The 11,903-nt window shown below is 38.4% G+C and overlaps 1 protein-coding gene across 1 annotated transcript; it reads right to left on the reverse strand.

The window, feature by feature from the left end:
• Positions 1–9,863: 9,863 nt before the first annotated feature.
• Positions 9,864–10,773, reverse strand: LOC130849269 (ubiquitin-conjugating enzyme E2 E3-like). The gene has a single exon (XM_057728027.1). It carries the CDS (start codon positions 10,771–10,773, stop codon positions 10,150–10,152), a length of 624 nt encoding a protein of 207 aa, XP_057584010.1. The 3' UTR covers positions 9,864–10,149.
• Positions 10,774–11,903: the final 1,130 nt, after the last annotated feature.

Consider the following 11,903-nt stretch of genomic DNA (forward strand, 5'->3'; position numbering starts at 1 on the left):
TTTCATTGTTAGTGTATAGGAGTGCAAGAGATTTCTGCACATTTATTTTATATCTTGCTATTTTACTAAATTCAGAAATTAGTGCTAGCAGTTTTCTGGTAGAATGTTTAGGGTTTTCTATGTATAATATCATGTCATTTTCTAAGAGTGACAATTTTACTTCTTCTTTTCCAATTTGGATTCCTTTTATTTCGTTTTCTTCTCTGATTGCTGAGGCTAAAACTTCTAAAACTATGTTCAATAATAATGGTGAGAATGGGCACTCTTGTTTGTTCCTGATCTTAGAGGGAGTTTTTTTCAAATTTTCACCATTTAGAATGATGTTGTCTTTTGGTTTCTCATATATGGCTTTTGTTATGTTGAGGTAATTTCCTTCGATTCCCATTTTCTGGAGAGTATTTACATAAATGGATGTTGAAATTTGTCAAAAGCTTTTTCTACATCTAAAGAGATTATCATATTGTTTTTATCCTTCAGTTTGTTGATATGATGTACCACATTGTTTGATTTGCATATATTGAAGAAACTCTGCATTCCAGGGATAAACCCCACTTGATCATGATTTACGATCTTTTGAATGTGCTGTTGGATTCTGTTAGCTAATATTTTGTTGAGGATTTTTGCATCTATATTCATCAGTGATATTGGCCTGTAATTTTCTTTTTTGGGCACATCTATGCCTGGTTTGGTATCAGAGTGATGCTTGCCTCGTTGAATGAGTTTGGGAGTTTTCCTCCTTCCATTATATCTTGGAAGAGTTTGATAAGGCTAGGTGTTAGCTCTTCTCTAAGAGTTTGATAATATTGGACTCTGAGTCCATCTGGCCCAGGGCTTTTGTTTTTTGGGAGATTTTTAATCACAGTCTCAATTTCTGTACTTGTGATTGGTCTGTTCATATTTTCTATTTCTTCCTGGTTCAGTCTTGGTAGATTGTAGATTTCTAAGAATGTATCCATTTCTTCCAGGTTATCCAATTTATTGGCATAGAGTTCCTTGCAGTAGTATCTCATGAACTTTTGTATTTCTGTGGTGTCAGTTGCTCCTTCTCCTTTTTCATTTCTAAATCTGTTGATTTGCATCTTTTCCCTTTTTTTCCTGATGAGTCTGGCTAATGTTTTATTGATTTTATCTTCTCAAAGAACCAGCTTTTAGTTTTATTGATCTTTGCTGTTGTTTCCTTTCTTTCTTTTTCATATATTTCTTATCTGATTTTTATTATTTCTTTCCTTCTGCTCACTTTGACTTTTTTTTTTCTTCTTTCTCTAATTGTTTTAGGTGTAAGGTTATGTTGTTTTTTCTATATTTTTCTTGTTTCTTGAGGTAGGACTGTATTGCTATAAACTTCCCTCTTAGAACTGCTTTTGCTGCACCCCATAGATTTTTGAGTCATTGTGTTTTCATTGTCATTTGTTTCTAGGTATTTTTTGATTTCCTCTTTGATTTCTTTAGTGATTTCTTGGTTGTCTAATAGCATGTTGTTTAGCCTCCATGTGTTTATATTTTTTACAGTTTTTTTTTTTTTTTTCAGGTAGTTGATATCTACTCTCCTGATGTTGTGGTCAGAGAAGATGCTTGATACGATTTCAATTTTCTTGAATTTACCAAGTCTTGATTTGTGACCCAAGATGTGATCTATCCTTGAGAATATCCCATGCACACTTCAGAAGAAAGAGTATTCTTTAGTTTTTGGACAGAATGTCCTATAAATGTCAATTAAGTTGAGATGGTCTAATATGCCATTTAAAGCTTGTGTTTCCTTTTTTTATCTTTTAAAGCTTGTGTTTCCTTATTTATTTTTTGTTTGGATGACCTTCCAATGTTGTAAATGGGGTGTTAAAGTCTCCTACTATTATTGTGCTGCTGTCAATTTCCCTTTTATGGCCTTTGCTTTATGTATTTGAGTTGCTATTATGTTGGGTGCTTAGGTATTTACAATTGTTATATTTTCTTCTTGGATTGATCTCTTGGTCATTATGTAGGGCCCTTCCTTGTCTCTTGTAATAGTCTTTACTTTAATGTCTAATTTGTCTGATATGAGTATTGTAAGTCCAGCTTTCTTTTGACTTCCATTTTCATGGAATATATTTTTCCATCCCCTTGCTATCAATATATATCTGCCCCTTGGCCTGAAGTGGGTTTCATGCAGGCAGCATATATAAGGGTCTGGTTATGGATTCATTCAGCCAGTCTGTGTGTTTTGGTTGGAGCATTTATTCCATTTACATTTAAGGTGATTATTGACATGTGTCTTCATATGACCATTTTCTTACTTGTTTTGGGTCTGTTTTTGTAGGTCATTTCCTTCTCTTGTGTTTCTTTCTTAGAAAAATTCCTTTAGCACTTGCTGTGAGGCTGATTTGGTGGTGCTGAATTCTCTTAACTTTTGCTTGTTTGTAAAGCTTTTGATTTCTCCATCAAATCTGAATGAGATTTTTTTCTGGGTAGAGAATTCTTGGCTGTAGGTTTTTCTTTTTCATAACTTTCACTATATGCTGCCATTCCCTTCTGGCCTGCAGAGTTTCTGCACAGAGATCAGCTGTTATCCTTATGTGTTTTCCCTTACATGTTATGTGTTGCTTTTCTCTTGCTGCCTTTAATATTTTTTGTGTGTTTAATTTTCATTAGTTTGATTGATATGTGCCTCGGTGTAATTCTCCTTGTGTTTATTCAGTATGGGACTCTCTGAACTTCTGGGAGTTGATTAACTATTTCCTTTCCCATGTGGGGGAAGTTTTCCACTAAAACCTCTTTAAATATTTTCTCAGACCCTTCCTTTTTTCTTTATTCTTCAGGGATGCCTATGATTCAAATGTTGGAGAGCTTAATGTTGTTGTCATGATCTCTGAGACTGTCTTCCATTCTTTTTATTCTTTTTTCTTTTTCCTGTACTGTGGCAGTCATTTCCCTCATTCTATCTTGCAACCCATTTACTTGTTCTTCTGCCTCAGTTATTCCATTGTTTATACCATCTAAAGTATTTTTAATTTCAATTTTTTTGTTTTTCTTTACTATTTGTTTGCTTTTCAGTTATTCTAATTCCTTATCAAATGTTTCTTGTATTTTCTCTCTTTTGTTATCAAAATTTTGGATCATCTTTACTATCATTAGTCTGAATTTTTTTTTCTGGCAATTTTCCTATTTCCTTTTCATTGATTTGGTCTTGATGACTTTGTTTTCCTGCTCCTTTGCCTGCAAGTTTTTTCTTTGTTTTCTAATTTTGTCTAATTTATAGGACTTGCTGTCTCCTTTCCCTATGCTGCCTCATAGTAATTCCTCTTGTTTCTGCCTTCTGCCCTTGTGCTGGGGTTTGTCCAGTGTCTTGAGTAGGCTTCCTGGTCGGGGGTCTGGTGCCTGCTTTCTGGTGTGTGTCTCTGTGCCTTTATTCTCTGATGAGAAGGACCATGTCAGGTGGTGTGTTTTAGGGTATCTGTGAGGTTAATATGGCTTTAGGTAGTCTGTGTGCTGATAAGTGGGTTTGTGTTCTTTTCTTTTATGTAGTTTGGAGTGAGGTGTCCAGCACTGACAATTGCAGACAGTTTTATGAAAGTCGGTCTGATACAGGGCTCCATGAGAGTTCTCTGCACTTAATCTTCCCTGTGGCTGAAGACTCCATAGTAGTCTAGCATCCTGAATTCAGTGCCCCCTCCACAAATCCTCCTACTTTACTTCTGATGGAGTAGCACAGACTTCAGAGGTTGCTTGTCCTGGCAATAAAGGGCTCTAAAGACGACTGTTCAAGACCCAGAATAATGGCAGAGTGTTGAGCCAAACCAATATTAAATCAAGGAAACAGATACATGTACAAGACACACAAATACTGGATACAATAGAACATAATACAGTAGAAAATGTGACAGGAGAATCCCTGTATGTAATCAGACAATCTAAGAGAAAACCAGCAGAAATTCAAAAGCAAAACAAACAAAAAAACAAATAAACAAAAACCAACACACACAAACACAAATCCAGGGAAATTTTGAAAGCTAGGATGAAATATAATACAAAGCACGAGTACCACCAGACAGACTGAAGATTCCCAAAACAAAATAAGACAATTATACTTAAAACTAAGATAAAGACCTAATCATAAAAAACAAAGCAGTGTGTCATCTGGAGAATAAAGCAAGGAACAGAACAGACTGATAATATTTATCATAAGGATATTAAGGTAAAATAAACTAAAAATGAATAGAAGACAGGGGAACAGAAGAGTGTAGTGTGACTAGAAATATGAAAAGAAAAAGAAAAGATAAAAAATAGAAATGTATAAAAGATAAAGAAAGAAGGTAGGAGAGACAAAATCAGCACTACAAAAAACATAGCTAGAAATAGAAATATATAAAATGTCTAAAAATAATAATAGAAGAAAAAATAGAATAAAATAATTAAAAATGTTATAATACATACAGATCCCTTAGGACTAAGATCAAAATTAATTAAAAAAAAAAAAAAGCTAGAACTGACCCCCAAATGGACCAGATCAATAGAATTCATAATAATATTTCTGTTTTCTTGGGGTTTCAGCTGTAAGTGTCCTTCTACACATGTTGGGCTTTGTGTATTACTCTGCAACCAGCAGAGCTTCCTTTATTGTTCATCTGTAAGTGTTGCTGTGTGGGGAGAGAGAGAGTACAATAGTGGCTGTTCCCCTGGGAGAGAGTGAGCAATGTCATGCTGCCTAGGTTGCGGTAGCCCAGGCAGTGGTGGCGGTGCCTGTTGCAGAGGGATGCTGGTGGCTCAGATGTAAACAGAATGCCTCTACAGATGGGCCAGGATGTGGACTTTTGGCTCTCAGCTGCAGGCACTCCAGGTCATTACTGCCTGGGGGCCTTTGTTATCCCTTGTCAACTGTGATAGCCAGGCCCAGAGAGGTCTTTCCTTTGTCTGTCACAGGCACGGAGAGAGAGGCTACACCTGCAGCTCCTCCCCCTTGCTTGTGAGTCAGCAGTATCAAGCCACCACCATGGCCACACAGCTTTCTGCGGTAGACAATCTCTCTTGCAAATTTCTTCCCTCCTGTCCTCTCAGTCCATCTCCACACTGCCAACAATGTTTCTCACCCTGAAACAGTTCTCTGGTTCCCATGTGCTAGCTCCCAGACCCCCTGCTCAGCTGTGAACTGATGTCTCAGTTCAGGTATGCTGAGCCATGGTGTGGATGCCCCGGGTGTTTCTCACTTCTTCCCATATGCCACAGAGCAGCTGTTTCACCCTCTTTGAACAGTCCCAAATGTCTCTCTTCTGACCCAGTGAAATTGCCCACTGGAGAAGGGGTTTCCCCATAAGATAAAGGACGTTTCCCCGAATTCGGCAATCTCCCCTCTGTTTCAGATCCCCCTGCCCCAGGGTGTGGAACCCATCCCTTTCCTTTCTTCTGCTCTTCTTTCTCCTTTTTTTTTTACCTTCTGTCCTACCCAGTTATATTGGGATCTTTGCAGTTCTTTCTGGTGTCTGAGGTCTTCTGCTGGTGTTCAGCTGGTTCTCTGTGGGAATTATTGTGTCTTTTGAAGTGTTCCTGATGCATCTGTGGAGAGGGATGTATTCCACATCCTTCTACTTCATCACCATCTTTCTTCCCCCTTGATTTCCTCAATAAAGTATATGGTACCCATGTAGTAGGATGCTAGATCTTTCTGACAAAAGAGGAGACTACAAACCCATCTATGACATATATGAGGGTGAGTCCAAAATTATCTGTGCTCCAGTTATATTAAAACTTCTGTTGGCTGCACTGTCTTATCAGTACTTTCTATTCAAGGCTACCTTCTCCCCAGTCACTGCTGTGCAGGTGTGACTGTCTTACATCGGTTCGTTTGTAACTGCAGTATGAGCCAAAATGGATGCCCTGCATGTGACTTGCATGAAAGAAAAGCAGTGTGCAGTGATTCATTTTTTGTGGTCTGAGGGTGTACCTTGTGCTGTTATTTATCAAAGACTTTTTGTGCAGTATGGAGAAAATGTTTTATGGTGAAATGTGTATGAATGGATAGAGAAATTCAAGGAAGGTCACACAAGTGTTAGCAATCAAGAAGGGGCCGGATTCACTTCTGATGAAGAAGTGAAGACAGCAGTGCATTTGTGGCTAGCAGCTCACCCTAAGATATTTTTTAATGAGGGATTACAAAAGCTTCTTGACAAATGGACAAAGTGTATACAGAAGCAAGGAGATTATGTCAAAAAATGATGTATTTGCCTTTTCTAAAATTAATTAAAATAAATTCTACAGCCAGAGTGCAGATATTTTTTGACTCACCCTCATATATACATATTTTGGTAGTAGACTTCATTTTTGAAAAGAGCCAAAATTAATTGCAAGGAAATCTTATTAGATAGGTAAGATTTTTAGCAGAGAATTACTTCCCTTGTTTAAATGTAGAGTAATTATTCCTGTATTTTTCTTAATATGTATATCACTTATAAATAATCTCCTAAAGCAGTTTTCAAAGAGGATTCCAGATTCAAGGAACTAAGTGTAAAGCCATCTTTCTAACAGTGAAATTGTTTTACAAATACTTTGTACTGTGTGCTTTTGAAAAAATCCCTGCATTTAATTGCTACTAGTAATTGTTAACTTAATGAAGGGTCACTTTCTATGGTATATAATCAAAAATATTTTTACATACCAAAACATGATCAAATACTGGAGCAAAGGAATTGCGTATAATGAAAAATCACAGAATGTGAAATAAGAGTATTTGAGCCCAATGCTGACTTACATGTCCTATGATCTAATTATTTAATCTTTCTGATCTTCCAACTTTTCTGTAAATAAGAACACTAAACTTTAATTTTATAACGTGACCATCTACTTTTTCACAGCAGTTTAAATAGTATACAATTAATTTTTATAAGCACTAAAAACTTTTCCCAAGAGGACAAAAAGTCCAATATAATTTTAAATATTAGGTATGTCAAGAGTGTGCCAAGAGAGTTAGTAAGTATCTTCATTCTATTTTATATTCCACACCACCCTAGATACCAGTAGCCCACACAGCTTTCTGAGAACCAACTGCTTCTATACACAGACACATTATAGAAGTATGTAATTACTATGGAAAATTTTTCAATTACTACAAAACAAGAGAGGTTCTGATGAAACTGCCTTTTCTCTGATATCCTTTGAAACATTTGAAAGAGAATAAAATTTGGATTTAGAAGAATGCAGATCTGAATACTAGCTCTGTCTCTGAAATTGTGTAGATTGTTTAGCTTTTTTGAATTTTATTCTTCCTCATCTATAAAATGTGGATAATCATAATAATATCTACCTTGCAGAAGTTCTGTTAGTGTCAGGTGAGAAGTATGGGGAGGGCTTTGTAGTAATAAAATATGAAAATGCAAAGAATATGACAGAAATGAAATCATCATCTTGGTTCATTTATTATCTGAAATTGCATTCCATTTTATAACATTTCACTGGCATTCTTTACCACTGTATTCCTTACTATGCAGGTAAAAGAGTTTAACATGGGTGTAACAGGGAGTATATAATACTGCTATGGTTTTATCCATGGGAAAAGTAGCTCCGATCATAGATACATAACAATACAGGGCACAAAGAACAAGACAACAACTGTGATGGGGGAACTACAGGTAGACAGGGCTTTTTTCCTCCCTGCAGAGCTATGAGTCCTCAAGGAGCATAGGAGGACCACACAGGATACCAATAACATTACAAAACTGATCACAAGGATTGCCCTACACTTGGCAGCAACTACCAGACCAGCAAGGGCACTATCCATGCAGACAAGTTGTATCAAGGGGAAAATATCACATGAGGTGATCCATGATGCCAGCAACAGTACGAGGGCCAGAAAGTGACTAGAATCTGTCCCATTGAGTGGAGAAAACTCACTGCCCAACACACCCCCACCAAGATACAGCATATGTTGTGGTTCATGATGGTCACATAGTGCAGAGGTCAGCAGATGGACATGCAGTGGTGACAGGCCCTAACTACAAGGAGGACAATCTCTGAAGCTTCCAAGAAATGTTCAAGTAAAGATCTGTTCCCTGTAGACACTGAATTAGATAGCTTTATTTTTTATTTTTCTTTTTTTTGCCCATGCAGCTTAGCATATGGGATCTTAGTTCCCAGACCAGATATTGAACTCGTGCCTCCTGCAGTGGAAGCACAGAGTCTCAAGTCCTAGATAGCCAGGGAAGTCCCTGAATTAGACAGCTTTGGAATCAGAGAGCAAATCAGCTAGCATTTTAGAGATCATGGAAAAGGAATAGTAGGTATCTATCAAGGACAAGAAGGCCAGGAAGACATACAAAGGGGAGTCCAAAGTCTGGACTGCAGATAGTAGTAACCATAGTGAGTAGGTTGCCTATGACAGTGGCACTGTAGGTGACAAGTAACACCAAAAATAGAATCCTCCACATCTGAGCAATCTGTGTAAGTACCATTAGAACAAATTCAGTCACATTATTCCTGTCTTCCTATATTTCAATGCTGATGATGGCTTCAGAAGCAGGGGATTTATTTAATAAAATAAGACAATATTTTCAATAATGAATGATGAGAAGTTAACATTTTGGGCTTTTGATATGTCCAAAACATTTTAATAATAGAAGCTATTTTCTACCTTATGGTGTCCAAGAGGAGAAAAAACATGCTACTTTTTCTATTTTATAAAAAGTGTGAACTTTTGAGGCTGTTTTATTCAGCTTATTACAAGGATACTCAAATCCTTCTTCCACATCTTCTGACAAGTGGTCCCTGGGACTTTGCTGGAGGACATCCAGGCACAAGGAGCTCACCATGTAATAAATCTGATTACTTCTCAGCAAATAACAAATGTTAAAACTACTTCCTGAAATATTAATATAAATACCTGTAAAACTATTGGTTCTGGTTCTGCAAACTGTTGATACATAGATTAAGACTACCTCATCCTTCTTTTTCATTTAAAAGCCACTTAAATAAGCCCGGGGCGGGGGGTGGGTTGGGGTGGGATGAATTGGGAAATTGGGATTCCCATATATACATTACTAATAAGAAATATATATATATATAAATATATCAAATTGTACCCTTTAAATATATGCAGTTTATTGTATGCCAATTTTATCTCCATAAAAGTTCTTTAAAAATCAAATAAAAAGACACTAAAATAAAAAAATAAGTCTTTAGAAAATCTACTTATGACTGCTCTTGTGAAAGAAAAAACAGTCAAATTATTTTGTAGAAGAGATTGTTTGTAATAATATGCATATAACACATTTTTGTTTTAACTTAAATTCGTCAATGGAAATAAAAGGAATGATATCTTTAAATAATAAAAAAAAAGAAAAATAGATATCTCAAGTTAAGGAATTTAGAGTTTTTCTACGTATGAGAAGATGCAAGAGTCTAGGCTAACTGAAATCATTCATTTGATATGCACCTCAGCTATCTTGGGCTGGTATCCTGTGCTATCTCAACCCCAGTCTCCTAAAGGTGCACTGTTGGGGCTGGTTGTAGAGGCTGACTGCTATAACATTGGGGAGGACCCTGTTTCTATCCTGAATACCCTCAGGACTCACAATTGAAGGGCTGTAATGTGATGGCTTGATGACTACAACATCCTTTGTTTACTGATATGACAGGCAACTTTTTTTTTTAATGCCTTCAGGAGCATGTTTATTGTGTTTGAGATGATACATCAGGTGCTCTCTGAGCTACAAAGGGTAAAAGGAAATCCTCTCATTACAAACTGACAAAGGTAAAAGGTAAAACATTTTTCACAGCAGCATGAACCACATACTCAGAAATAGATCTGGGTTTAATACAAATGACATAATTCCTAGTCATCTACAGCTACTTTTACAACTTCATACAGATAATGAATTAGGCTAAAATGCACTATAATGTTTGGTAGACTTCAGGACCAGTATCCTTAGTACATCACAAAATACATTTTGATATCCCAAAGAAGCAAGACTTGCAAGTAGGCATTTTAAACATAACTAATCTACAGCTACAAAGTTCTACTCTTGATAGCATTTACCTTTTTGGGGAGTCTCCCAGTCTCCAAAGGATGAAAACAGAGAGTAGAATCAGTATAACATATACACAGAAGTCTGTATTGTAAAGGCTATAAAGATTTGCAGCACAGTGAGAAGATGCCTTCTGCTCCTTCACTTTGCATACACATTATGTGAATTATGCTGCGTATCGCTTGGTCCACTGTCTGGCTATCTTGTCATGTTCTGCTCTGTTGGTCAAATACTGAGTGGCTATGCTTCCAACCAGAGGATCCACAGGGTTGCAGTCTGTCAAAAGAGAATGAATTGACAGCAAAACCTTTGAAATAGTCAAAGCAGGACTCCAGTTGTCTTTAAGGATGTCCAGGCAGATGACTCCCTGACTATTGATGTTGCAGTGATAGATCCTGGTGCGGAAAGTAACCTTTGGTGGTTTAAATGGATACTTGGATGAAAACGTGATATCCAGAAAAAACACACCACCTTCATATACAGAACCCGGTGGACCAAGTATAGTCGATCTCCATTCATAAATGTTATCTCCTTTAGGCCCAGCACTGCAGTTAGGAGGAGGATCAAGGGTTATTTCAGCTAGCTCCTTCTGAATTCTTTTAGCACTAGTGGATAACTTAGCAGTGGTTTTGCTAGAGAGTTTGGTGTTTTTCTTCTGCTGGGTGGCAGAAGGTTTTCTTTCTTCTTGTTCTTCAGGCTCTGGAGCGGCTGGGTCTCGCTGGTCCGCATCTGAACTACCACTGCTGGTGCTGGGGCTCTCCTCATCGGACCTCTGCTGATCACTGGACATCTTGGTGAAGTTATTTCTTGGAAAACTCGGCCGCCCACCAGGCCCGCTCGCGTGCCGCTACGGTGTGGGGGGGGGGGGTGGAGAGAGAGAAAAAAACCCTTCCTTAAGGAAATGGAGGCAGCTGGGGGCGGGGGGGGAAGGGGGTCGGAGGGAAAAAGAGAAGCCAAGGAGGCTCTGGCCGGGGAGGCTCTGGCCAGGGAGTGTGGAACATTGAAAGTCAGAGGGGGCTGTGCAGTGCCGGGCTCCCGCCGGAGGGTGGCACCGCCCAGCGCCTTCGGAAAAAAAGGGGTGGGGTGGGGTGGGTAGGGTGGGGTGCTCGGCTGGGAGAGGGCACGAGCTCCCCACGAGGCATAGGGGACGGGGAGACCCCTGAGCGCTGTGGCCTCCCGCCGCCACCGCCGCCGCAGCCCGGCTCCTGGCAGGCAACTTTTATTAAAAAAAAAAAAAAAAAAAGAAAGAAAGAAAGAAAGTCTAAGAGAGAAGATCTGTATCTTTTTCACATCTTTATCACCAGCACTTGGTTCAGAGTCTGGCTTATACTGGCGTTCAAAAAAATTAAGTGAATAAATAAGTTGGAAGAGCTATGTTTTTTTTGTTTTTGTTTTTGTTTTTTTCCAGGTAATTCGAATAAAAGTATTTACCCTCTTACTTCAAAAAAAAAAAAAAAAGGGGGGGGGAACACATGGAGATTTGGGCAGAGTTTAGGGAGTGGAGAGGGCACAGATTCTCCATGCCTCTCCCCCATACCTTGCCCTGTGCATCTCTTCCACTGAGTGTTCATCTGTTTCTAATGAAAAGTTAGGAGTTGAGAAAGATGGCAGCAAAGTAGAAGAATGTGGAATGCACCCCTCTCCACAGACGCAACAGGAATATATCAAAAGACACAATAATTCCCGCAGAGAACCAGCTGAACACCAGCAGAAGACCTCAGACACCAGAAAGAACTGCAAAGATCCCAACATAACTGGGTAGGACAGAAGGGAAAAAAAGGACAAAGAGGAGGAGAAGAAAGGAAAGGGATGGGTTCCATACCCTGGGGCAGGGGGATCTGAAACAGAGGCAAGATTGCCAAATTCGGGGAAACATCCCTTACCTGATGGGGAAACCCCTTCTCCAGTGGGGAATTTCAC

The sequence above is a fragment of the Hippopotamus amphibius genome, chromosome 3, assembly GCF_030028045.1.
Source record: "Hippopotamus amphibius kiboko isolate mHipAmp2 chromosome 3, mHipAmp2.hap2, whole genome shotgun sequence".
Taxonomy (NCBI): domain Eukaryota; kingdom Metazoa; phylum Chordata; class Mammalia; order Artiodactyla; family Hippopotamidae; genus Hippopotamus; species Hippopotamus amphibius.

Excerpts from the sequence above, each read along its gene's own strand:
- LOC130849269 (XM_057728027.1), bottom strand. The coding sequence starts at position 10,773 with ATGTCCAGTGATCAGCAGAGGTCCGATGAGGAGAGCCCCAGCACCAGC.